Source organism: Aquila chrysaetos, chromosome 10 (genome assembly GCF_900496995.4).
Source record: "Aquila chrysaetos chrysaetos chromosome 10, bAquChr1.4, whole genome shotgun sequence".
NCBI lineage: Eukaryota > Metazoa > Chordata > Aves > Accipitriformes > Accipitridae > Aquila > Aquila chrysaetos.
Genome location: NC_044013.1, coordinates 29,922,348 through 29,945,137, shown reverse-complemented (window position 1 = coordinate 29,945,137; position 22,790 = coordinate 29,922,348). Strand labels below are relative to the sequence as shown.

General features: G+C 44.8%; 1 protein-coding gene across 5 annotated transcripts; it reads left to right on the top strand.

Moving 5' to 3' along the window:
* Nucleotides 1-435: 435 nt before the first annotated feature.
* On the top strand, nucleotides 436-21,498 carry UBE2G2 (ubiquitin conjugating enzyme E2 G2). 5 transcript variants are annotated; one of them, XM_030027754.2, is made up of 6 exons: nucleotides 436-558; nucleotides 7,815-7,850; nucleotides 7,938-7,983; nucleotides 13,585-13,703; nucleotides 17,371-17,511; nucleotides 19,426-21,498. In XM_030027754.2, the coding sequence occupies exons 1-6, from the start codon at nucleotides 516-518 to the stop codon at nucleotides 19,551-19,553; spliced, it is 513 nt and encodes a 170-aa protein (XP_029883614.1). In that variant the 5' UTR covers nucleotides 436-515; the 3' UTR covers nucleotides 19,554-21,498. The 5 variants fall into 5 exon arrangements, with proteins under 5 accessions (XP_029883614.1, XP_029883616.1, XP_029883615.1 ...); XM_030027756.2 differs by having other exon boundaries at nucleotides 447-558; nucleotides 19,441-21,498; XM_030027755.2 differs by lacking the exon at nucleotides 436-558 and adding an exon at nucleotides 1,771-1,842.
* Nucleotides 21,499-22,790: the final 1,292 nt, after the last annotated feature.

The following is a 22,790-nucleotide window of genomic DNA, read 5'->3' as shown; positions in this document are numbered from 1 at the left end:
CCTTCCACTCGATACGGCCGTGCTCCCCTTGGCTGGTTCTTTCCCTTCCTGCTGGGGAGGTGTATGTGGCGGCGGTGCTTCAGACCTCCACCTTGGAGGCTTCTGAGGCAGCAGAAGTATAAATCCCCGGGGGTATCCGCTGCACCCCTCCCTTAGCAGCAAAACCCACCCTGCCTGGGGGATTTTGCCGCACAATACGACTTTTTGCACTCTTTTCTCTCTCCTCCCCTCCCCGGCGAGCAGCTGTACTTTCTCCCTCCGTCTCTGCAGCCTGGTACCTAAAGGATCGCCGCCAGGCCCTCCTGTTTCCGTGCAGCCCTGACGAGCCCCTCGCCTGAGGTTTTTTTTTCTGCTTAGGGGGTGCTCGGCGCAGGGCGGGCGCCCGCTCTGCGCATGCGCGGTCCCGGCACTGGGAGGTCTGGGCGCGTACCATAGAGGCGGAGGGGCCGACCGCTCTAGCCGTCCTCTCTAGCCGCCCGCCCCGGAAGCGGCGGCGGGAGCGGCGGGGCCGCGCCATGGCGGGGACGGCGCTCAAGCGGCTGATGGCCGAGTACAAGCGTGAGTCCGGGGAGCGGCGGGGCCGGGCACTCCTTGGTCTTCCCTCCCCGCTGCCTCTCCTGACGGGATCCTTCTGAAAGCCCGGGAGGGCCGGAGGCCGCGGGCCGGGCGGAGCGGTGACGGCGGCGGGGCAGGCCGTGGGCCTCCCTCCCCCCGGGGCACTTCCCTGTGCCCCCGCCGGCCACGGTTTCCCGGACCCCGCCGGTTGCTCGGCTCCACTCGGCCTGTGGAGCTTTCCCTGCCTCCCTAGAGAGACACCCGGGGCGGGGGATTAGGGGGCACCGGGGTCTGTGAAGCGCGGCTGTGGAAGAGGGGAGACATGGTTGGCACTGCTTCCCTCTGTGAGGTGGTTCTCCCTTCGCCCTCGCTGTAGGCCTCGGTGGGAAACCGTCCTGTGCACCGACCCCGGCTGCGAGCCCCGGCTGTTTCGGTGGGGACACAGTGGCACGGGGAGCTTAGTCATGGGGAAGGCCTGGGGATCCTGGGCCAGTGGCCAATTCTTTTTGTTTTTTACCCCGTTAAATTTTCCAAGTGGAACAAAATGCAGCCAGGGAAGCCTCTGTTGCAGAGCTTTGTTACCTCAAAGATAATTAGAGGTGTTTGTCAAGACCTTAATGGAAGCGCAGCGGCTAGGAACAGCCTTGAAACTCGAATTTAGTGATCAACAACATAGACTTCTTTGTTTAAAAATCTGTGGGAGATTATCTTTGCCGGCCCCACCACAGGGAGCAGGGACCTGCTGCTGCAGGCTGGCTCCCTCTGGACATCCCATTTGTCCCGGGGTGGGTGACCTGCTTCCTGGTGAGCTTGCGGGGTGTCTGAAGGTGCTTTTTTTGGGCAAGAAATATTTTTTGCTTGTTTGTTTGTTAGTTGCTTTTGGCCTCTGATGTTCTGGCTTTTATTTAAGGCAAGGAAATAGAATGGAGAAAAAAAAGACGTGTTTGGTAGGGTAAGGATGGTGTTCAGCTATAAGAACTGGCCTCCTGCTCCAGTGAAGGTCATTTACAGAGCTCCCGACATTGTCAAGGGATGAGGAGTTGTTTCTCACTTTACCATCATTTCGTGGAAGACTCCAGCTTGTATAAAATAGAGTATTTATAGACACATGTTTCCTGCCAATATTGTGTTTATTCTCAGGCTGCTCTGCAGAGCCCAGGTCTCTAAGCTGAACCGTCACGCAGGTGTTTGTGAGGGCCGAGGCTGGCGTGGGTTCCCCCTGCTGCTCGGGCTGCTGCCTGTAGCCGCTCGGGATGGTGAGCAAGCCCCACCGGTGTGGTTGTGCAGGTAAAGCTTGTGCCAACAGCAAGTCCTAGAAACCTGCATTTTTCTATTGTAATCCAGAAGCACTGACCTGAAAGGCAGCTGCAAAAAGACTTGACTCTGCTTTTATCTGTTCTCTTACATAAATCCCCTTAGTCCCAAAAAGCATTTCTGATCCTTTATTGTTGAGAAGCCCTGAGATCTTACTAGAATGTCTTGTATTAATTAATTCTGTAGGAAAAAAGTGACATTAAATAGCGTCAAAAAGAATTTGACTTAATGTTACAGGCAGACATTACATGAATCTTCTCCGATAGTTTCCCAGGGTAACACTTGCCATGAATTGAGATACCATCTTGTTTGTGATCCTCCTCTATAAATACTTTCCCAACTCTAATGAAACATAGTGTTGTAAAAAATGAATGTAATCTACAATGACTAAGTGTACAGTGCTTTTACTTCTGGAGACCTGAGTTACAGAATTAGGGTAAGCCAGACTTTTCCGTTTCTGTGGCTGCCTGGATTACCCTATGCTAGGTGTGCATTTCCAGGGTTGTTACTTTCCTTTCGTGGGTGCTCTCATCAAACTTTGCTGCAAAGCCCAGAATCAAGCCTGAATTATAACCCTTCCCTAGTGTTTCCCAAAAGACTGGGCAGTCGCAGCTCTTCAGAAGCTGTTTTGTCCTGTAGAAATTTTCAGCGAAAGTTATTTTGAAAAATAAAAATAGTTCCTAGTTGTAGGTAGTTCTGCTGCCTCTTTTTGCAGAATAAGAGAAGGTCCTGTCTGGGGGCAGGGCTGTAGTCTGAGGTTCAGCTTTGCTTGAACTTTCAGCTCCCTCCTGACGATGCGTGTTCTCGATGTATGTTCCTGGTGTGGGCATAAGCACTGCATGGCCCTGGGTGAGTGTGAGTGTGGAAGTGACTTTAAACTTCCTCCTGGCCGCCCACCTCAGATGAAATCTTGTATATATCTATGTGTATATTTCTGCACACAATTTTTTTTTTCTTTAGTTTTCTTCTTCTCTATCTCTTCCCTTCAGTTACTTCTAGTCGCGACAGAGATGTCTGGCAGTAAGTGCATTGCTGGTGGGTGTATTTTGTTTACCAGACTTCTAATTCTTTCCTTACTTGCTTATTTTTTAGTTTTGGTCTTTGATTTTCCCTGTGTATGTGCGTGCTCGTGTTTAAATCTTTAAATAAAGGTTTATTGTTACCTTATGTGAAAAATGTTTGATGTTGTGAGGAGTTTCTACGTGTTGGAGCCCAAATACATTATGTCATTTTGGGAGAGGCTGTGAAATTGCACTGTTTTCCCTTCTTTGTGGAGAAGGAAGGGAAGGTGGCTCTGGGCAGCCAGATGAGATGGATTTATTTTTTGTCCTCATTCAGGTCTTTTTTTGCATGTTTGGAGTGTCTCATACTTTTTGCTGTCTCACATTTATTCAAGTATTTTTCTACTCTGCCAGAACTAATTTAGATAAGGCTTTCCAAAAAATCAGATATAAAAAAGGGCATACTTTCTGTTAGAGCATGTGTTTGTTGTTGATTCTAGATTTAGAATAGTGTTAAAGCCTGAAAAGAGTCTCTCAATAGCAGGTTATGTTTGTGAGAGTTAAGAGATGGAAACCTCCTCCTTGTATGTTTACTGTTTCCTGGTCGCATGATCTTGAAGATGTCTTTATCGCTGGCTGAACTTTTTAAATCTAAAATGGGTTACGTTGAAAGTATTACGTCAAATCTGTGGAGACACAACAATTGTAGTGCCTAGTTGTATGCACTGTACTTCCTTTCTATTACAAAGAGGCAATAGAGCAGTGGGTTGTAATGCCAACAGGTATCATTGGGAGTGCTGTTGGGTTAAAAAGAGGAGATTTACATTAATTTGGAGATTTCAGAGTTCTCAGAAGAAATACACCTTTGTTGTACAGAACAGAATCTGGCGGTGCTTCAGTGGGTGCTTCCTATCCTTACTGCTTAGAGACAGTTCGCGTGGAGCCGAAGAAAAGTCCCGCGGCAGCAGTGAGGGTTGTGATGAGCTGCTCTCTCTGGGGGGAAGAGAGGGATGAGTGTTTGCGGTAGGCCTCTGCAGCTGTCCCTGTTACACATACTTTGAAAATGCTCTTTCCTAAGTGTAACACTGAGGAAATATCTCAGACACACACTGCGCTGTGTGTCCGTCTGAGCTCAAATTGCCTTATGCCGATCAGATGCTACGTCAGAGAGGAGAGAAGAAAACAGAATTTCTGGCAGAGCGGAAAGAACAAGATTCTGGTTACAAGCATCTCAGTCCAGATGCTGTCAGATACTGAGGTGAGTATGTGCCCTTAATATTTCCTGAGTCTGGTGCATTTAAATCACCTTGGAGATATGCTAAATTGATAGAGTTTTTAGAAAGCATACTGCTGAACTTCTCTTTTAAGAATGTGATCAGCCTTTATTAACTGCTTTAACAAAAAGGTGTGTTTTCAGTTCTCCTCCTTTTGGCCAAGGCATAATTGGCCTGTGACAACTCCATAATGAGCAGTGAAATGAAAAGGGAGGCATTGATTGTGTGTGCACCCAAATCTGCCCCAAGTTCCTAATAGAAGTGTTGCACTTCGCTAGTGTTGGCTCCGTTTCATTCAGTCTCAGCTTACAAGCAAAAGCTTTTAAGTAAGGTTTAGCTGTGGTGCTATAAGCTGGGACTTCATCGCGTTTCGATTTGGAAGCAAATCCCCTGACTGTGTGCAGCAGAACCACCCTGCAAAACGAACAGGATGCCTTGTGGAGGGTGCAGAGAAGGAAGCTGCTCCAAATGCTCTCCAGTGCTGAAGAGATGTTGCTCTGAATCAGGTGGTGGGCTGCACCACCATGGGCTCCTCCAACATGCACCTAACACGTGTGTCTGAGTAGAGAGCTCCCTACACGCCCCCCAGACCCTGGGGCACCCTGAAGTGATTTTGGTGATGTATAGGTGACCTGGTGCCTATTCGTTACCACAACCTTGCCTTCCAGCAGCAGCTGCCAGCCTCAGCTTCTCCTTGTGACTCTGCTGTTCCTTTGTTTTCCACAGAGACTTTTCCTGGCCTTCCCTTTTACCTCTTTCAAAACTGATTCCTTTTCTGGCTTTGTTTTATCCTTTTTTCCACATTGACTGCTTATCCTTCCGTCTCTTGGAATTCCTTAATAGGATGTTGCTGCTTGTGCGTTTTCTCTGTAGGAACCGTGAAGGCTTGCCTGGCGGTAGGGTGCTCCCTGCATATCGGGAGGCTGCTTTATCCCACGGCTCCTGGTGGTGGCAGCTCTGATAGATAGCACCGTGTAAAATACCAGCACAGGAAGGTGGTGGCTGGTGTAGCTTCAGGATCCGCGTTTCCCCCATCAGTGCCTTGTGTTGGATGCTGTCCATGCTCAGCACAGGCAGAGGGTTCAGCTCCCTGCTATCACTGGGAAATAGCGCATGCAGGAACAGAAACTGCACGTCAGTGTTTGAGGCCGTCGGGTGATGGTGCCTGGGGTGTGGGTATGCGTTGGCATGCTGCTGTCGTGGGTGGACGGTGAGAGGGCAGCATGGCGTGGTACTTGCAGAGGGGGAGAGCTTTCCTTGGGAAAGCTTTAAACCATGCACGTGGGGCAGCAGGGGGATTGTCTTGCAGGCCAGGAGGCCAAACTTGGGCTAGCCAGAAGTTACTCCAGGCCGGATGCCGTGGAGAGCACAGGGTGGGCTGTTTCATCTGCTGACGTGCTCCTGTTGTGCCACGCAACTTGTTCGGGAGGACAGCCGAAGAGGGACGGGGTGGCAGAGGAGAGTGGGGTAGGAGACTGTTTGGCCGAGCTGACTTGTGAAAGTTTAAAACCAATGCTCTGATCGCGTGGTTTTTTTGCTGCTTACTTAAAAATAATTGGAAAATATCCCCCCTGACATTCCATTAAAGTGACCCTATTTTGGAGGCTCTGGTAACACTGAAGCCACTGATGCTGTGTCAGCTACTGGCAGTTCGTGCTGTGTAGCTCCCGAAAGCTGTGCTTCCAATTTCCCTTTGAATGGCTCTAGAGGAATCACGGGGTAGAATGTGACCATCCATGTGGAAAAGGGTTTTTTCCTTCCTCAATGACCAGGCATAGTAGCGGCCACTCAAAATCAAAGCTCGTGCTCCTGCACTGCCCAGTTACTGCTTTGCCTGATCCTTAAGGATGGAAACCTCTTTTGCCTATCTCCGAGGGGAGAGCTGAGCAAGGTGAAGTAGAGAATTAAACCTCCATCCTTGTGAAGGCCTTTGCTTGGCGGGGTTTGGCTCTTGTTTCCCATCGCCCCAATTTTCCTTGGGGGTGGAGAGCTGTATGGCACACCTCTGCATGGCTGCCTGCTGCAGGGGACATGCAGATGCTGCCACCGGGCAGCTGCAAAAGCTGCTGGGCTTTTCAAGGGAAATCGTGGGAAATATCAGAGGGATTTTCTTCTTAGAGAGCCACAAGATGGAGCAAAATGATTCCAGGAGCTCCTGGATTTGACATCTCCCTCTTTCTGTCTAAAAACATCAACAAGAAAAGCTGTTAGAGACCCACTATCAAGCTGGAAAAACCTGCTCCTTAACATCAGGACTTCGTGGGAAACCGTAATGCTGAGTTACAATCTGCTGCTGTGCTTTTGAACTTCAATTGGAGAGGTCTTTGCCAAAGTTAATGGCAATGTGAGTGAACAGAAGAGTTTCACTATCTTTCCTGTTGGTGTATCTCAGTACATTTTTGAATCCAACAGTAACTTAGCTGTTTTAAGACAAAAATCCTTGTGCTGTTTTGTGCAGCGCTACCCACAGTTTTCATGTATAGCCTAACAGAAATTAGGTCAGGCATCTCGTTTATCAGTTTGTGACTTCCCTATTCCCTGGGTCTGTATTCCTGCTTGTTTTCATGGGTGGGAAAGCACATGGCGCTTCCTGTGGCCACTTTTTGTGTGTTATGGGCCACTAGCAGTCCACAGGCCATCGGTTAGGAAACACTGTTCTAGGTAAGCAGCTCACAGCCCTTACTTAAGTTGACCTCATCCTGTCACTTCCTCCGGTCTGACACCCTCGGAGCGTCGCCTCCTGCCACCAGTCCTGCTGGCTGCCCCATGTCTCACTTGGAGCTGTGGGGCTGGTGTTCAGCCCCCCAGGGACTGCAGGTCCACTGGTTGCCTGTGCGCAGCTGAACTTTGCCTCACCAGCTGCTACCACCCTGCAGGACTTCGGAAACTGGAAGTTGATGGTGATTGCACTAGATAGTAGAAAAACTGCACAGAGTGCTGGGCTTCAGCAGGCTGGAAGTGAGGTACTGCTGCTGGAAGTTATTGTATGAATTGGGAATTGTACCGGTTTCCTACAGAAAGTGAGGGTTGATGAATCCAAACTGGCCTTGTGCAGCCATGGCTGCTTTATTGCTGCTGCTTTTTTTACTCGCATTTTCCAGGCCACGCAGGGGGAGTCGAATTAAATTCAAGGAACAGAGCCGCTTGTCAAGTCTCTCTTGCTTCTGCTTCTCCAACTTTTTGCATTGTTTTGGGGCTTGTATTGTGATGCTGCCAAGTCTGAATTGGTGCAGAGGGGTTATGGGAATACAACCCATTTTCTTTTCAGGCTGTTGAGTTTGTACCTGCAGATACCACAGTGCTCAAAGAGGAGAGTGTTCCTCATGCTTTGTGGAAAGAGGTTTTTTCCTTCCTTCTCAGTTTTAAATTGTTGCCCCTGGGAAGACTAGTTCTGGGAGCCTGAAAAATCACAAAACAGCAAATAACGTTGGCTACAAAACTCTCTTGCATGAAGAAGTTAAATTGTCAGCAGTGAGATACTGGGCCTTCTGGATGTGGAGTCTTGTGCAGTAAAGCATGGCCAGAACATTTCTCCCCTGGCGTCCTCAAGCTTTTCCCCCAGGGTATTTGCTGGCGGGGCCTCTGTGCTAAGCTGTGGCCATCCAAACGCTAGCCAAAATGCTTGGGCTTGCAGGTCATGTTAACTTTCCTTGTGTTTTTGTTTTTATAGAGCTGACCCTGAACCCACCAGAAGGGATCGTAGCAGGTGAGGAGCTGAGCAGGGTTTATGCACTGTGAAGTTGTTGCCTTGCTTTCAGGTAGCGCTAAGTGTTATTTTGTTTTTTCTTAATAGGTCCCATGAATGAAGAGAACTTCTTTGAGTGGGAAGCTCTGATTATGTAAGTTGATACTGGTTTGTATCTGCACGCTATGATTAGATTCTAGGAGAACAAGAATGCAAAAAATATATCAGTTCTGTGTATCATCGACCTTGGCCTAGCTTTGGCTGGGAGCTTCTTTTCTGACCCACACTGGGAATTATATTTGGAATTTAAACAGTGTGATAGAGGCAGCATTGGGACTTAAGTGATCATTTGTTGTACAGGTGTCATTATAGTAAGCAACATTCAGCATAAGTAACGGGCAAATTTGACAGGAATACTCATTTGGGCTCCCTTGGATATACGTTGCATATACAAACACTGTAGGAAACAATTAATTGCTTGTAGATCACACAAACCTGTTGAGAACTTTACTCAACTGCAAATATAGGACAGGTTTTTCTCGTGTTTTAAGTGGAGCAAAATACACAGATTATCAGTGACAGGAGAAAAAAATTAATGTCTAAAATTAGTTTACTAGCTATTCAGTTTTTTTCTAGAAAAATGGAAGGGGATTGATCTGAGAAAGTATTCAAATTAAAAAAAAAAAAATTCTTGTGAAATTCTTTACACTTCATGAATCGGCTGCTGGTGTAAAGATGTTGGGTGCAGTGGTTCCATGTAGAAAGCTCCTCTATTGGTGAATAGCTCTGATCACTACCTGTTGCGTTTTGGGGGGTGACAAAGACTTCTTTACAAAGCTGTGTCCTCCTTCTTCCACTCCTGAACTGATAGGCCCAGTTGTTTGTACCAAAACTTGCCATGAAAAGACAAAATCTTCTTGCCCAGCATCTTAAAAGTCGTCTTCTCTCTTGCTTGTACTCTTTTACTCATGCTGTGCCCTTCTTTGGGAACTTTGAGTGCGTGGAATAACTGGTGAGTTTTGCAAAATAAAGTTCTAAAATGGCCGGAGAGAGGAAGAGAGACCTTTGTCACTCAGGTCTGACAATTTACGCAAATGCTACAGAATGAAAAGATGAAGAAGCTCCAAAAGGCTAAGTTTGTCTTGAAGCTGATGGTCTGTTGTTAGGGTAGATCCAGGCTCTGTATTTCAAGATTCCTTTAGTAAGAGCTGGTGATTTCCTTTCCTTCAGCCAGGGCCAGGGGGTCCCAGAGGATGCTGGGGGCAGCAGGCGGTGGCCGTGGCCCCGCTCAGAGTGTGCCTGCTGTGTTCTTGGCAGGTTTTCACTGCAGCCCCTAGTGCTGACTTAGGAGATTCTCAGCGAGCATGGGTGGCAGAATTTTCCTAGCTCAGTTTGCTTGGAGTGTATTGTCTAGGGGTGAAAAACAAGATTTCTTGGGATCAGGCATGCAACCAATACAAAAGTGTACCAAGCTGTAGCACATCACCTATTCCACACAAGCTAGCTGCGTGGGTGATCCTATTTTATGGCAAGCGTGAGCCTCTGAGTTATTTTAGGCCTTGGTAAATGGAGATTAGGATTACCACTGCTTGTTTGCTGATTGATATGAAGAGTTGGCAAATGCCTCTGCTTATGTGCAGCAATTTATCCTGTGATAAACAGGTGGTACTTCCTGGTAGCTCAGTCTCCTGAAATTAAACACTTAGCATGGAAATAGGTGGTTTGTTGCCTGACACCAAAGATTTTGGCTGCAGTGTCTTACACTTTCTCTTTCTGCAAGTGGGATAGTTATCACTTTTCTGAAACATGCGCTTTGTAATGTACCAAATTTCAGTTCAGACAGCTGTGCGTTGCTTGGACTATGGAAATCCCAGAGGATTTAATGCACTTCTTGGAATCTGGAAGGAAATTCCTGCCTATTGGTACTTTCTCATAGCAGAGATTTTGTGGTTGAGTAGAGCTTTCATGGGGGACACACAGAAGTACTTTTGGATTTGGTTCATTACCTAGAAAATACTTTTTCTGATGTTTCCCATGACAAATTCTTAAACAACAGAGGAGCTGCTTGCAGACTTGAAAGCCATTGAAAGTGCTGAGTGTTGAGCTTCAGGTCTTTGTCAGCGCAAAATGAGGGGTGGAGGTGCTTTAATTTTGGTTTCTGTATAGTGTGTGTGTCATAATAAAATTATATTTTAAGGTCTGCTAAATTCTGAAGCTGTGGTACAATAGAAACATATTTACCCTAAACATGTTTGGTTACTTTCATCTCTTTACAAAATTCTTATTAGTAGAAGTATTTGCGTACATTTGGAAAGCAAGCTAAATGACTTGTTTATATTTGTCTGTGATAATCTTCTCGAATGTTTTGTAATCTCAGATGTGCTGTGTGAGATTATGGGAATGAAAGAAGTGCAGATGAGGAAATTATAGTTGGCGTAAAATTTTTAGGCAGATGAAGTGCAAAAGGTAAGTAAGTAGCACAATAATGAAGAACAGAATAGAATACTTTTTTTTTCCCTTCACCCAATTTATATAAAGCTAGAGCACATGTAATGGCAAATAAATACAAAAAAAAAAAGAGACCTAAGAGAGAAAAGACATAGCCTGTTTATCAATTCAGAGGTGGGCTAGGTAATGTTACACAGATTGGTGTAAGAGCTTGTCTCAGAGATAAAATAATGCCTTTTAAAATAATGGTGGTGATAATTTGTATTTCCAGTGTTCTTGCCTGCAGGAGCAGTGCTGGATAAATGTTAAACATATAAATGTTAAGGCTGTATTCACATGTCTGAATGATAGAACAGTTCTTATGCTCCCAAAGTGAGTGTAATAGATCCACAACTGAAAATAAAACGTGGTAGTCTTTCTGAATGGTGGAGGTTTGGACCCTGATGGTGAAATGCACCCTTTTGATGAGACATGAAACAGTAGCTGAATTAGAGTATTTATGAAAGCCAAATCTTTGCAACAGGGTGACTTATCTGTGGTGATAAATAGCCCCAGCATGTCAAGAGAGTTTACCATAATGCCGCTTGATTCCTTAGCACTGCGTGAGGTCCTACAGGCTGCATTGAGTTGTGCAAGTTCATGAATTGAATGTTTCGAGACCAAGTTTTGCCCTCTTTGGTTGGCATATGCAAGTGTGTGTTGCTATTAAAGTTTATCCCCAAAAGACGCAAAACCACATAATTGTTAAGAACTAAAGATTGCTTGAAAACTAAACAGTATAAATTGAAGTCAACTTACCAGAAACCTGTCTAGAAAGGTAATTAGATCTATAATTAGGTGTATGACTTTTGTTTAGCATGGAATTCCCCTTGACAGCATCTGATGACTGTGGGTTTTGGTCTTCTTCCAGCATCTTTTTACAAATAAGAAGCCATTTACAAATGTATGTGAAGCTATGATTATAGTATTAATTGTCCTTGTCAATGTGCTTTTCCCTCCTATTTTGGCAGATACCTGCCATCCTTTTCTTGCCCTTGCCTAAGTAATAGCCAGCTCAAGGAGTTCAGAGTTTCTTATTTTCATTCTATATCTTATGTCAACACAGTTGTTCATTACATCTCTCTCACAACTAAGCAGTCTGGTTGTCTAGCAAGTCATTTAATGCCATACAATGGCCGGAGGAGAACTGACGTGATCTGCTCCTCAGTGCTTTAGGGAAGTCTGTAGAGTAGCATCGGGTGTGGAAAAAGATGCAGAGACTGCCTGCTTTGTAGGCTGTAAAGAGTCTTAGATGGAGCAGGTTTAAGACAAGGTTTTTCTTAGAGTTACATGCCTCGAGCCTGTGCAGAATGAGTGCCTTTTGTGTGCATGTGGTTAGTAGTGGCCAGTGCTTTGTCTTCCCTGGGGTGTGGGAACTACTGAAGGCAGCTGGCCCGTTTGCTCAGTGCTCTGTGCTCAGTGGGACAGGTGTCACCACTGCATGGTCTGGGTGTTTCTTGGAGGAACCCTAATCGAGTACTGGGTAGTCTGGACTTCGACTAGCATAGCAGCTCAGACGAGATTATAGCATAAGGCACGGAGGCTTTGAATGTGGTGTACTTTGCAATCACACCACCTGCTCTGCAAAGATTTCAAGAGGTGCTGTGCTCTTTACCTCTCGGGCCCTGCCGCTGTCCTTTTTGAACTGAAAGTGATGCTGTAAAGTTTAAACGTTGTGGCCTCCTGAGCATTTTGTAGTTGCAAATGCTGTCTTGGATTAACTTTAATAATTTCTTTGAAGTTGATCCTGGCAGCAGTGAGTGGCTAAAAGAAAAGCATTTTGCTCACATAATACAGGGCCTGAAATGGAGCATGTTGGGTTAATATATTTGACAGAAGAGCCCTTAAGGCTTTGTGTTTGCTCTCAAAACAGAACATAAGACACCCACCAGCTTTTCAATGCGTGTATGTACATACTCTTAGAAGTTCAACAATAAGCCTTTAAAATGCAGCTCGAATTAAAATGTTCATGAAAAAATGCATTCAGTGTACTCTCAGATGTGAATTGAATCCTGACTAAATTTAGGGAAAAGGCCAGAAAGGGAACAAAATGGTTGAGATGGTTTAGCTTTCATTCTTGCAGTATGTTGATGCATTTCTCTAATCTAACCTGCTAGTGTCAATATTCAGGTTTAAATCACATAGTTCGTGTGTTTATCTAGCAGCCAAGTCTTTTGAATCCCAAAGTTTAAGAGAGTGAGCCTCCTAGGGCTTTAGGTTTTGCTGGTCTCAGTTTTCTTTTTCTGTAGATTACCACTTGCAGCCTTAACTGTTAGGAGTCCTTGAACTTTTATGTTCTTTCTGGCATGGAGAATGTGGATTGGAAGGAGGAGACATGAATATTTTCCTAAACCTTATTTCCCAGACAGTGTAACCCTTGTTTGAAGAGCTTTTTACTAAATACATGAGGTTTCCTTGGCTAAGACTTTCAGTGATGAAGCTTGTTTCATGATCTTTCCAATCAAGGGAGATCATGTTTGTGTTATAACTTCCAGATGGTTCCTCAAGTTCGAATAAATCATGCCTAATAAACTTTTTTGCTCACCTTCCAAAAACGTTTTATGTAGGGAGAGTAAAATAGTTGTCTATATTCGTAACTTGATTGCACTTTGGACTAGATGATGAACACAATAAGGAAATGTTTCTACAAAAACCCTGATGCAGCCATTTGTTCTCAGTGTGCACTTGAGGGAGTGCAAACTAAATACCTTTAAGTCTGCAAAGAAACATTGTTGTCCTGCATCTAGCAATTATGGTTCCTGAGCTGTGTTTTTATTTTTACAAAACATTGCTGTATTTTTTGCATCAGATAGTGCTGAGTGTTTATGTGTGGTTATGCTCAATACTGGCAGTTTGAATCTCCGAGGTTTTATAAATTACTTTTGAGCTACAGCATTTGACATCTCTGTCTTGTGCAGCATAACAGTATCTTCAAAGGCACAGGAGTCCCACACCTGCCTCTGCTTTCTCTTGACGTGCAGATGCTCAAATCCTGGAACATGCCTTGGAGCCAGATACTCCAATTATATGCAGACACACCCTGCTAATTAAGCAGTGTTGTGACCTTCCTAGTAATTTAGTGTGCAAGCTTTGATTTCCCCCTTCCCTCCCAAACCCCATATTTGGATTTAAGTTTATGAGGTGTGGGCTAAGAGTGCATTAACTCTTTGTTTTCTGGAGAAGATGATATAACCCAAACCTCCTAAAATGTCTTTTGGGTGAAAGAACTATCTAAAACTCTGGTGAATAGCTTTTAATCTGTTTCTAGGGGTCCTGAAGACACCTGTTTCGAGTATGGGGTTTTCCCTGCTATTCTGAGCTTTCCACTCGACTACCCGTTAAGTCCTCCGAAGATGAGGTTCACGTGCGAGATGTTCCATCCGAACAGTAAGTCTGATGCAGCCGGACATATGGGGGAGTGGGTTGCTTGTGCACCTTAAAAACAGACTTTTGCAGCAGGAGAGCTGGCATTCTTCCCAAGGGTGGTTCTCTCTGTTTCCAAGCTTGAGTATGCAGTAGGAGTGTTCAGCTGTCCAGCAATTTTGCTCTGTCAGTTTATCACATTATTCTTCATATACCTTTTGGTCATAAACAGTCCAATAAAGATTCCAACAATTTCACTGTCTTTAAGATCATTCCAGGAATACTTGTAACTATTGTCTAAATAGTCCAAAGATAGATCTTCTATACATGATGCGAGATTTAGTGAATTAATACAGACTCTTTCCAGTCTTGCTCTGTGGCTGGTATTTAAGTAGTTTGATGTTACTGTAATGAGTGAAAAGTTGTTCATGTTCACCAGAGTGTGGGTGCAGCTTCGTCAGGCAGCACGGCTTTTTCCCCATTAAGTCACAAGTTTAGTGACATTTCTGATGTGATCTTTCTGAATTACAGAGTACTCTGTCCAAGTAGATGACACGTTTGCAGGCATTTAATATTAAGACTTTGCTGGCCTTTTCTCTGCAATTCTGATGGTGACAATATTATCTTAAGACTTTTCATTGGAAGTAATTGAAGTAACAAGTACAGCTAACAAGTTTGAGCCTTGGACAGGTAAAAACCTTAAAGCCCCCTTTTGCAGCCTGGAGCACTGCTTTCTGGAGTCAGCCTTGGCATTCTTTGTAAAATTGTTGCTTATGACATCTGCTAAATCAACATGGATTGCATAAAGATTGTTTATCATCACCCAGATTTGATGGGCTGGATCTGTATTCTAGGCTGTTAGCTCTCTGCCACTTGAGAGCAGTAAAAGGAAAATGCTGCCCTCCTGCCTAGTGTTTCCTTCTCAGCTGACGTTCCTGCACTTGCATAACGCAGATCTTAATGGCAGCTGGGAATCGATTTATTTCATCCTATTCCAAGGAATTCTGCAATTTCTTGAAGTTCTTCTGTTCTTTCCTTCTCGAAGCACCACTGATGCGGATTCTTGCCCATTTAATCCACATCTTCCTGTTCTCCTGTGGAAGACACACCTGCATGTCACAGCATAGAACTGTGCGGATGTGCCCAAGGCAGTGTAGCATCGCCTCTGATGTCTGCAGCAGTGCAGCGTTTGGCACCTGGAAGCAGTGCGGCCACATTGACACCTTGCTCCAACTGGACTAATTCACCCAAACTTCTTGGCAGAACTGGTCTCTGTGAGCAAATCTGTGTCCAGGCAATACTCTGCAGCTGCAATTGTGGCCTTGGCTTGAGGTTCGTTGCTCGCAGCTGCTTTGTGGGCAGCATAGCCAGGAGGAGTGGGGTGCGGAGAAGCACAAACTGCCTGACTCTCATGTGTTGCAGAGTGACTCTACACGTGGGTGCTTCTCCCGTTGGGTTAACTGAAACATACTGGATGGTCAGCTTAGTTCTTTAAAGTCCCATGACTCTGGGTCATGTTAATCTAAAGTTGAGATCACCTAAAGTAGATACTTCAATCTTTCTTCTCGGGTCGGATTGTGATCGTCTGGTTATACCCAGAAAGGCTGTAGAAATGGGTGGCTGTGCTGTGCTTTTTCTGTTCTTTAAGTGCTTACTCCTCCACCTGTGAGGAGTTGCAAGTAAAATCTTTAAAAAGTCTGCTGTGTTCCCCTTATCTTTGCAGTTTGTGTTATGTACAGGAGGAATTGAGATACCACAGAACTATATTCTCCTAAAGTAAAACTATGTTGGTGGATGCTCTGGTGAAGATAACTTCAAAGTAGCATTTAATGGCAAGTCTTGTGTTAGCAGTTAGTGACAAAGTGGGAAGATGCATACATCTTCCTGGAATCAGCCTCTGCTATCATGACTGTGCCACTGTGGTCCAGCTGTTTTAAATGAGGCACTACATAAAAACATTAGAGTAAATTACAAGTGAAATACCTTCTGCCAGTGTGTTCCAAACTTGCAAGGAGAAGTGCTGATTGAGCACGTGCTGTTTTCATCTCTTCCAGCTACAGCTAGACCAGCTCCAGTCCCCAGCCTGGGGCTGCAGGAGGGGATGCAAATAAAAGTCTTCCAAAGTGCTTACGTGTTGCAGGCTTGTGCAGACATTAGCTGGGTGAATGGAAGGAACTGGAAATGAGCACAACTGCTTCCAGCGGTCATTCCCTCTTTTTGTTTTGTCTTGTTCACCTGGCAATGGCACAGGTTTGGACACCCGAGGAATAGAAGCACTGGAAGTACTGAGATAAAGTTGTCATGCCTTGGGAGGCTGCAGAATTAGGCCATGCTGCTAAAGCAGTGTTTTGAACTCCGTTCTCTTTGTGTTGCGTCTTCAACCTTTCTTAGGCCTCATTATCAAGTCAGTGGAGTCCCGCATCTGTGCAGTCGACTTGTACTGTTGCACGTGCTTTGCTTATGCTACAGGTGGGAGGGGAAGATGTCTGTATCCTTAATTGACAGGTTACCTTGTTTCCATGCACTTTAATGCAGCAGAGCTTTAAGCAAAATTTAAAAAAGTAGTGTGAACTCTTCTGGTTGCACCTCAGTAATGTTCAAAATAAGATCAATTATCTTGTTTATAACATACCACTTTTCCCTCCTTGCTGCAGCAGAGCAAGTTTGCTTAATTCTTTTTACAGTCACGGTCCAGTGGAGGACTCCAACATGCATTCAGTGCTGTGTGACTGTTACCCTTCTATTTAAGTAGGACTGGTTACCTACTTGGAGCCGTGTCTGTGCATAAATACTTGCCTTGTTCCACCAGGCTGCATCTCTTCTTTTTTCTGTGGAGCCTGTCACTGGTTAGTAAATGACAGGAGTGCTCCCAGCAGGCTTCTGTTAGGGAAGGATGACCCAAGTTTGTTAGATTTGTGTCATGGTTTAACCCCAGCCAGCAACTAAGCACCACGCAGCCGCTCACTCACTCCCCCCCCACCCAGTGGGATGGGGGAGAAAATCGGGAAAAGAAGCAAATCCACGGGTTGAGATAAGAACAGTTTAATAGAACAGAAAAGAAGAAACGAATAATGATAATGATAACACTAATAAAATGACAACAGCAATAATGAAAGGATTGGAATGTACAAATGATGCGCAGTGTAATTGCTCACCACCCACCGACCGGCACCCAGCTAGTCCCCGAGTGGCGATTCCCCGCCCCCACTTCCCAGTTCCTATACTGGATGGGACGTCACATGGTATGGAATACCCTGTTTTGGCCAGTTTGGGTCAGGTGCTCTGGCTGTGTCCTGTGCCAACTTCTTGTGCCCCTCCAGCTTTCTCGCTGGCTGGGCATGAGAAGCTGAAAAATCCTTGACATTAGTCTAAACACTACTAGCAGCAACTGAAAACATCGGTGTTATCAACATTCTTCTCATACTGAACTCAAAACATAGCACCATACCAGCTACTAGGAAGACAGTTAACTCTATTCCAGCTGAAACTAGGACAATTTGCTTAAAGGAAATTGTTGCTAGATTTTTGTCTTTCAGATTTTTGTGTCCGCTTGCCTTTGGAAGAGGAAATTTAAAACTGGGTTTAGCTTCAGTCATACAAAGGCCGTGTCCAAACATTCATCTGTGCTAAAGATCAGAGAGGCTAAGTGTTTCCACTGAGTAACAATCAATCCCCTGTACTTCTTGTGCAGTTTACCCAGATGGGAGAGTTTGCATCTCTATTCTTCATGCTCCTGGGGATGATCCCATGGGATATGAGAGCAGCGCTGAGCGGTGGAGTCCTGTGCAGAGTGTGGAAAAGATCCTCTTGTCAGTTGTTAGCATGCTGGCAGGTAAGGACTGCTGTTCTGTTAGCAGTAGCTCAGATAGCTGCTCTAGCTAACTCAGTAACTGCTTCTTGCTGTTTGATTTAAGTGAGCAAAGGACATTTAAAGCTGCTCAGCAGCAATCACAGTTCTTAAAGCCCTCGTATTTATTTATTAATAAACCAGTTCTCTGAAAACAGTTGAAAAAGTATAACTAAACAGGTGTTTCCAGCTTTGCCAGCAACTGCACTGCTTTTCTTCCAGGTCAGCAGCAACCGAGGAGATGGTGATGGGTAGGTGGGTCTGGAGGCTCAGCTGGTTCCCTGCTCCTGCATAAAACCTGTGCTCTGTCCTTGTATTAGCTATGATGCCTGTTTAGCTCTTGCAGGTCTTAAAGCTATTGATTACAGCTTGTGTTGGATTTGGCTTTAGCAGCTGAAGGGTTACCAGCCGGATCTAACCAGTACGGTAAACTGGAGTCTGTGGCCTCTGTGATTCACAAGCCAGCACCCTCCATTTCTGTTTGGTTTTTGCCAGCCTGGGAGTGTACCCCATTCTGCTACCTCTGGTTCAGGGGAAGGTTTCTTGAGGAATGGGGTGAAAAAACTTTTTGTGCAGCCTTTTAAATGGCTTTCCCTAAATCTAGCAAGGGCTGTGGATCAACTCTGTTGTGTACAGCTCCCTGAAAGTCAGATTCTTTACCACACAGCGGACAGAGACACTGAACTGCCCGAAAAGGGCAGAGCTGTGTCCCTTAGAATCGTTTTGAATGATAAAAGATTTTAGAAGGTTTAGAGGGTTTAGAAGCAGCAAAGTTGATCAAAGAGCAAGCAAGAGATTTTTACGTAGGACCATTTTAGCTTTAGAATAGTAACCTACCGTTGGGAAGCTGTGCAGACAAACAGTACCTTGCTGGGCTTCCTGTGGCCTCCAAGAACTTGGTTTGTTGTGCAGCCTTACCGAGACTGGTTAGTATGGGAGTCACCTGGTCTCTCTTATTCTCTGCCTGTGCATCCTGTTTTCCCACGGCTTCTGGTGGAATTAGTCTAAAACATCAATGGTCAGCTTCCTTCAGGCTGCTGGCAAACTCTTGGCTCTGGTTCTGCAGATAGGGTAAGCCCAAGCTTACCAAACTGGGTGACCTGGGTGTCTGCTTGGCTTTTAAGGGTGGACCATCAGCATTGTGTTGAGAAAGACATGAGCCCAAGATGTCTGCCATGAATGGGGCTGGGGTGGATTTGGACTAGTGTGTGAAGCAAAATGGGTAGAGTATGTTCTGTCTTAGTGGCTTGTGTAATCCTGTGACAGTTGTCCTGTTGTATGCTGACCACAAACCTGACACATCCTGTGTTTCAGCTTACCTCTGTACAAAATGAAGTGTGGGAGTCACAGGGGCTTAATGTGCTTTGTAAAGCGCTCTAAAATCCTCGGATAAAAGATGTTGGAGAAATGAAAGCATTCTATGGGTTTTCTTGTTTTGTTTTGTTGTTTTTTAATAGGACAAGCCATCCTAAAGAGTGACAGAGCCTGTTTGGGTGGCCTGGTCGGGAGGGCTTTGTGTCTGTGAAGCCGCAGAACCAGAAAAAACATTTTGCAGGGAGCAGTGTGCAGTTTTAAAAACGCTTGATGACACTGGTGGTGCAGCGTTGTGGTGTTCCATGTGCATGCTGGGGCTCAACTGCTGAGAGCATAAACAAGAGTCTTGCTCCTCTGCCATTTTTTTCTTACCTAAACTCAACCTTGCTGTGATATTCTCTTGTGATCAGTTAAATCAGAACCATTTGGGAACCCAGCAACTGTCATTGGATTTTCTTTAGTGGTGTTTCTGTAGTCCCAAGCAGGGGGAGTGTGCCAAAGCCACAGGGAAGTGGCAGTGCTGAAGCATTATTGAAAAAGTGAGAGGGTCTTGCTCCGTTGCCTGCCTGCCTACCTATCTTTCAGTCTTTCTCGTTTCAGAGCCAAATGATGAAAGTGGAGCCAATGTAGACGCCTCGAAGATGTGGCGGGAAGACAGAGAACAATTTAACAAAATTGCCAAGCAGATTGTGCAGAAGTCACTTGGACTTTAAGCTCACAAACAGACTGAAGTGTTTTGTATTTCTCTCCGCCTGAAAACGAGCAGTGCTCAGTGCTGGTACCAAAAAGGAAAACTTTGCAAAACTATTAGCCTAGTTATTCCTATCATTCGTTATTTATTTACCATCTCTTTTCTTCTTCCACTGCTCCAGAGAAGCCTCTAGTTCACTCACTAAATTGTGTGGAAAAGGGATTTAATACTATGGAAAAATACGGAGACAATGCTGTTTCAAAGGCTGCTTGTTGCTACCTCACTTCATTGTATGGAAAGCTTGGAGACTTTGCAATCTGCAGCCCGCCTTCACCAATCTGCTGTTTGAGAATAGAGCTGGTTTGGATCACCTGCTGGAAGAATTAGTTGTATGTTTTTCTAGGTAGTATTGTATCTGGAGCACCAGTAGGCAGGAAATAATCTATCAGTTTTATAATACTCGCTAAGTTAAGGACAGCATTTGCAGTCAGCACTGAGTTGAAGAGTATAGTTAGCAAGAGAGGCTGTAAAACAAGGTTATAGTCAGGATGCATTAGCAAAGAAAGTGATTGTGCAACATGTAACTTTAAAAGAAGATCTAGGGAGTTGTTGTCAGTGTCTGACTAGGGGTCCAGAATGGGCTGGTGTTCCCATTTAACACTGTGAGTTTGTATTGAGCCTTTGAGTCAGTGTTTGCTTGGAAGAAATCCCAAGAGCTGCTTTATTACTCCTTGAAGACACTTAATTGTAAACTTTACATTCAATTAGAGGTGCAAGATGTGAAAACTGGATTCTTAAAGGCTTTGGTCAGGTTCACCATGGACGAGGTAGGTCATTGGCAGCCTGAAAGTCCAATGAGAATGTGTCTGCTCCACTGGGCATGTAAAATATCTCTGCAATACTGTCAGCTCCTCTTCTGTTGACATTTGGGTGTTGAGAGGATTAGGTACTGCTGGCCTTTGCCATTACAGCCCAGGTCACCCGTTTTTCAGGTGAACGAGTGAAGAGGGACGTGATGGATTTTGTAAAATGAACTGTAACACTTCTTTATGCTGACTGCTCTTGTGTATTTAAATATGAGTCAGAGAAGACACTGACTGTGTTCTCTAAGGGATGGTACGACATGTTTAGAACTGCAGAGCATTGTAGCCAACCATTGGTGGAGGGTGTGGAAAGGATGAGCAGCCACAATCAGTTTGTAAAACTGCTTAGGGGCCACTGATGACCTTTGTGCTTTGTAAGTGAATCTCTTGTGTAGGTCCAAATCTTCTCCAATTTACTACAAGCAATAACATGCCCATTGATAGCACATGAAATCAAATTTTGTTGGCAGCTTTAAATGGGCTAAATTTGAAAAGGGTTTTTTTGTTTGTTTTTTTTTTTCCTGTGACAAGCCTGTGACATTGAAGGAGTTGCACCGTGGAGAAAGCTTTACGGAGGTGATTGTGTGCATGCGCATGTGTACAACTCATCAGTATTTATGTCTTGCTGTCCATGCTGCATATTCACGTGCTGCAGATCGCGGTATACCATTGTTCTGCACCTCTGAAGAGTTTGTATTGCTACAACTTGCTGATTCTGCCTCCTTGTAGAAGTAATTCTTCTTGCTTTGGTGTAAGGATGGGAGGGGGACCTGACATAGTTTGGGAGCAGAGATGATTAAATAGTGTTGTACCTAACTAGTATTTCAAGGCATACAGGAAAATGTAGCACATCTATGCAGACTGGGAGCTTTTTTTGAATTGTAGTTGATGGAGCACTGCTCCTGGGAGTACTGCAGCCACTCTTGGAAACAACTCTGGAGAGCTGCGAGCACCACGTGGCAAACGATGGATTCAGCAGACATGTCAAAAGTGGGCTTTTTTAAAGTGCAGAGTATTTTATTCATGTGTGCTCACTCATTATCTTTATTTTATGGTGGAATTTAGTCTGTATACTGAAAATAAAGTGATTATATTTTCTCCTTTCCTAGATGTATGCAAATGTATTGCAGTGGGTTTTTATATGGGTAACAACTGCTCAAAAGAGTCCAATACATGCTTAGTCCAAAGGAGTGGAAGGGTTTATACACAGTTAAAACACAGGGGATGCTTTAGAGGGGTCAAAGAGTTGGCACAGTTGCTTGGGCTTTCCGAGCAAGTGTCTTGTCTCTGATGCTGGCAATGACTTGATAATTCAAGGAAAAATATAAAAATCTGAGAGCTGGAAGATGTGATGCACTTTGCTTCTTACAAAGGTCTTGTTATGATCCATGTACCTGGCCTAGGAAGGTCTTGTTATGGCAACAGGTGAATCGTGAGTTTTAATATATCATTCAAAATCTGCTGATATTAGCTCTTGGATTTGAGAAGGACAGTTGGATGTCCAATTCCTACTGAGAATTTCCATAGTCCCCAAATCTCTGTTGTTTAGAAATAAAATAATTTCTTTTTAAGTGACTGGCATGCAGCGGGCTTGCTAACTCAGGTTGTTTTAAGCCACCGAGTGAAGATATATGCCGGGCAGTCTTGCAGACAGCAAAATGTAAGCAGAAGCCCACCTCAGAGGACTAAAATTTGCCTTGTCAAGGTGAGAACTACTGTCCTTGAACGATGGCTGTTTGCTTAGCTGAAACCGGCGGTGAGCATTTGTGTTCATTGACAGGCTTAGACATGGCACTGCAGTTGGAGTGTTAGACTCCCTGTTTGTTTTACTCACAGGAAAGAAATAAAACTTCATGGTCATTATTCTGTAATAAACTGAATCCTAGCATACAGCACGAGGGTTCGTCTCACAGCTCCATGACTGGGTGGAGGCAGGTGGGTTCCTGCTGTGCCCTGCTTACCCCAAGAGGGTTTCACTGTGCAGGCAGCTTATTACAACTGGGGAACACCTGAGAGTTGAAGCTCGTAAAGCTGCCATGTCGATCCTGTGATAGACTTCCCTGACAGGCTTAATCCCCCTCCTGTTGTGAAAGAATACTCCTGTTGGCAGCGTGTGTAATACTAGCCAGTAGCAATGTTTTCCTGAGCAGTTGCCTTTTTTCAGTCTGAAACAGTTACTATAAAACATGTTCCTTGGGGAGTGTCAGGGCTCTACAGGTGTTACGCATGCAGGTAAAGTATTAAAGATTTTAACCCCCCCTTTTTCTGGATTATATTTGCTTTAGGCTTTTATATTAAAAAAAACAAAACCTTTCAACAAAGCTGTAAAAATGCAAGCAACGTCCTCTTTAAAGCCTTTGTATATACATACATCCACACACGCACGCTTTTTTTTT

Excerpts from the sequence above, each read along its gene's own strand:
- UBE2G2 (XM_030027754.2), top strand. The coding sequence starts at position 516 with ATGGCGGGGACGGCGCTCAAGCGGCTGATGGCCGAGTACAAGC. Across the intron at positions 559-7,814 it reads GCTGATGGCCGAGTACAAGC|AGCTGACCCTGAACCCACCA; the intron begins GTGAGTCCGGGG and ends TTGTTTTTATAG. Across the intron at positions 7,984-13,584 it reads GAGTGGGAAGCTCTGATTAT|GGGTCCTGAAGACACCTGTT; the intron begins GTAAGTTGATAC and ends ATCTGTTTCTAG.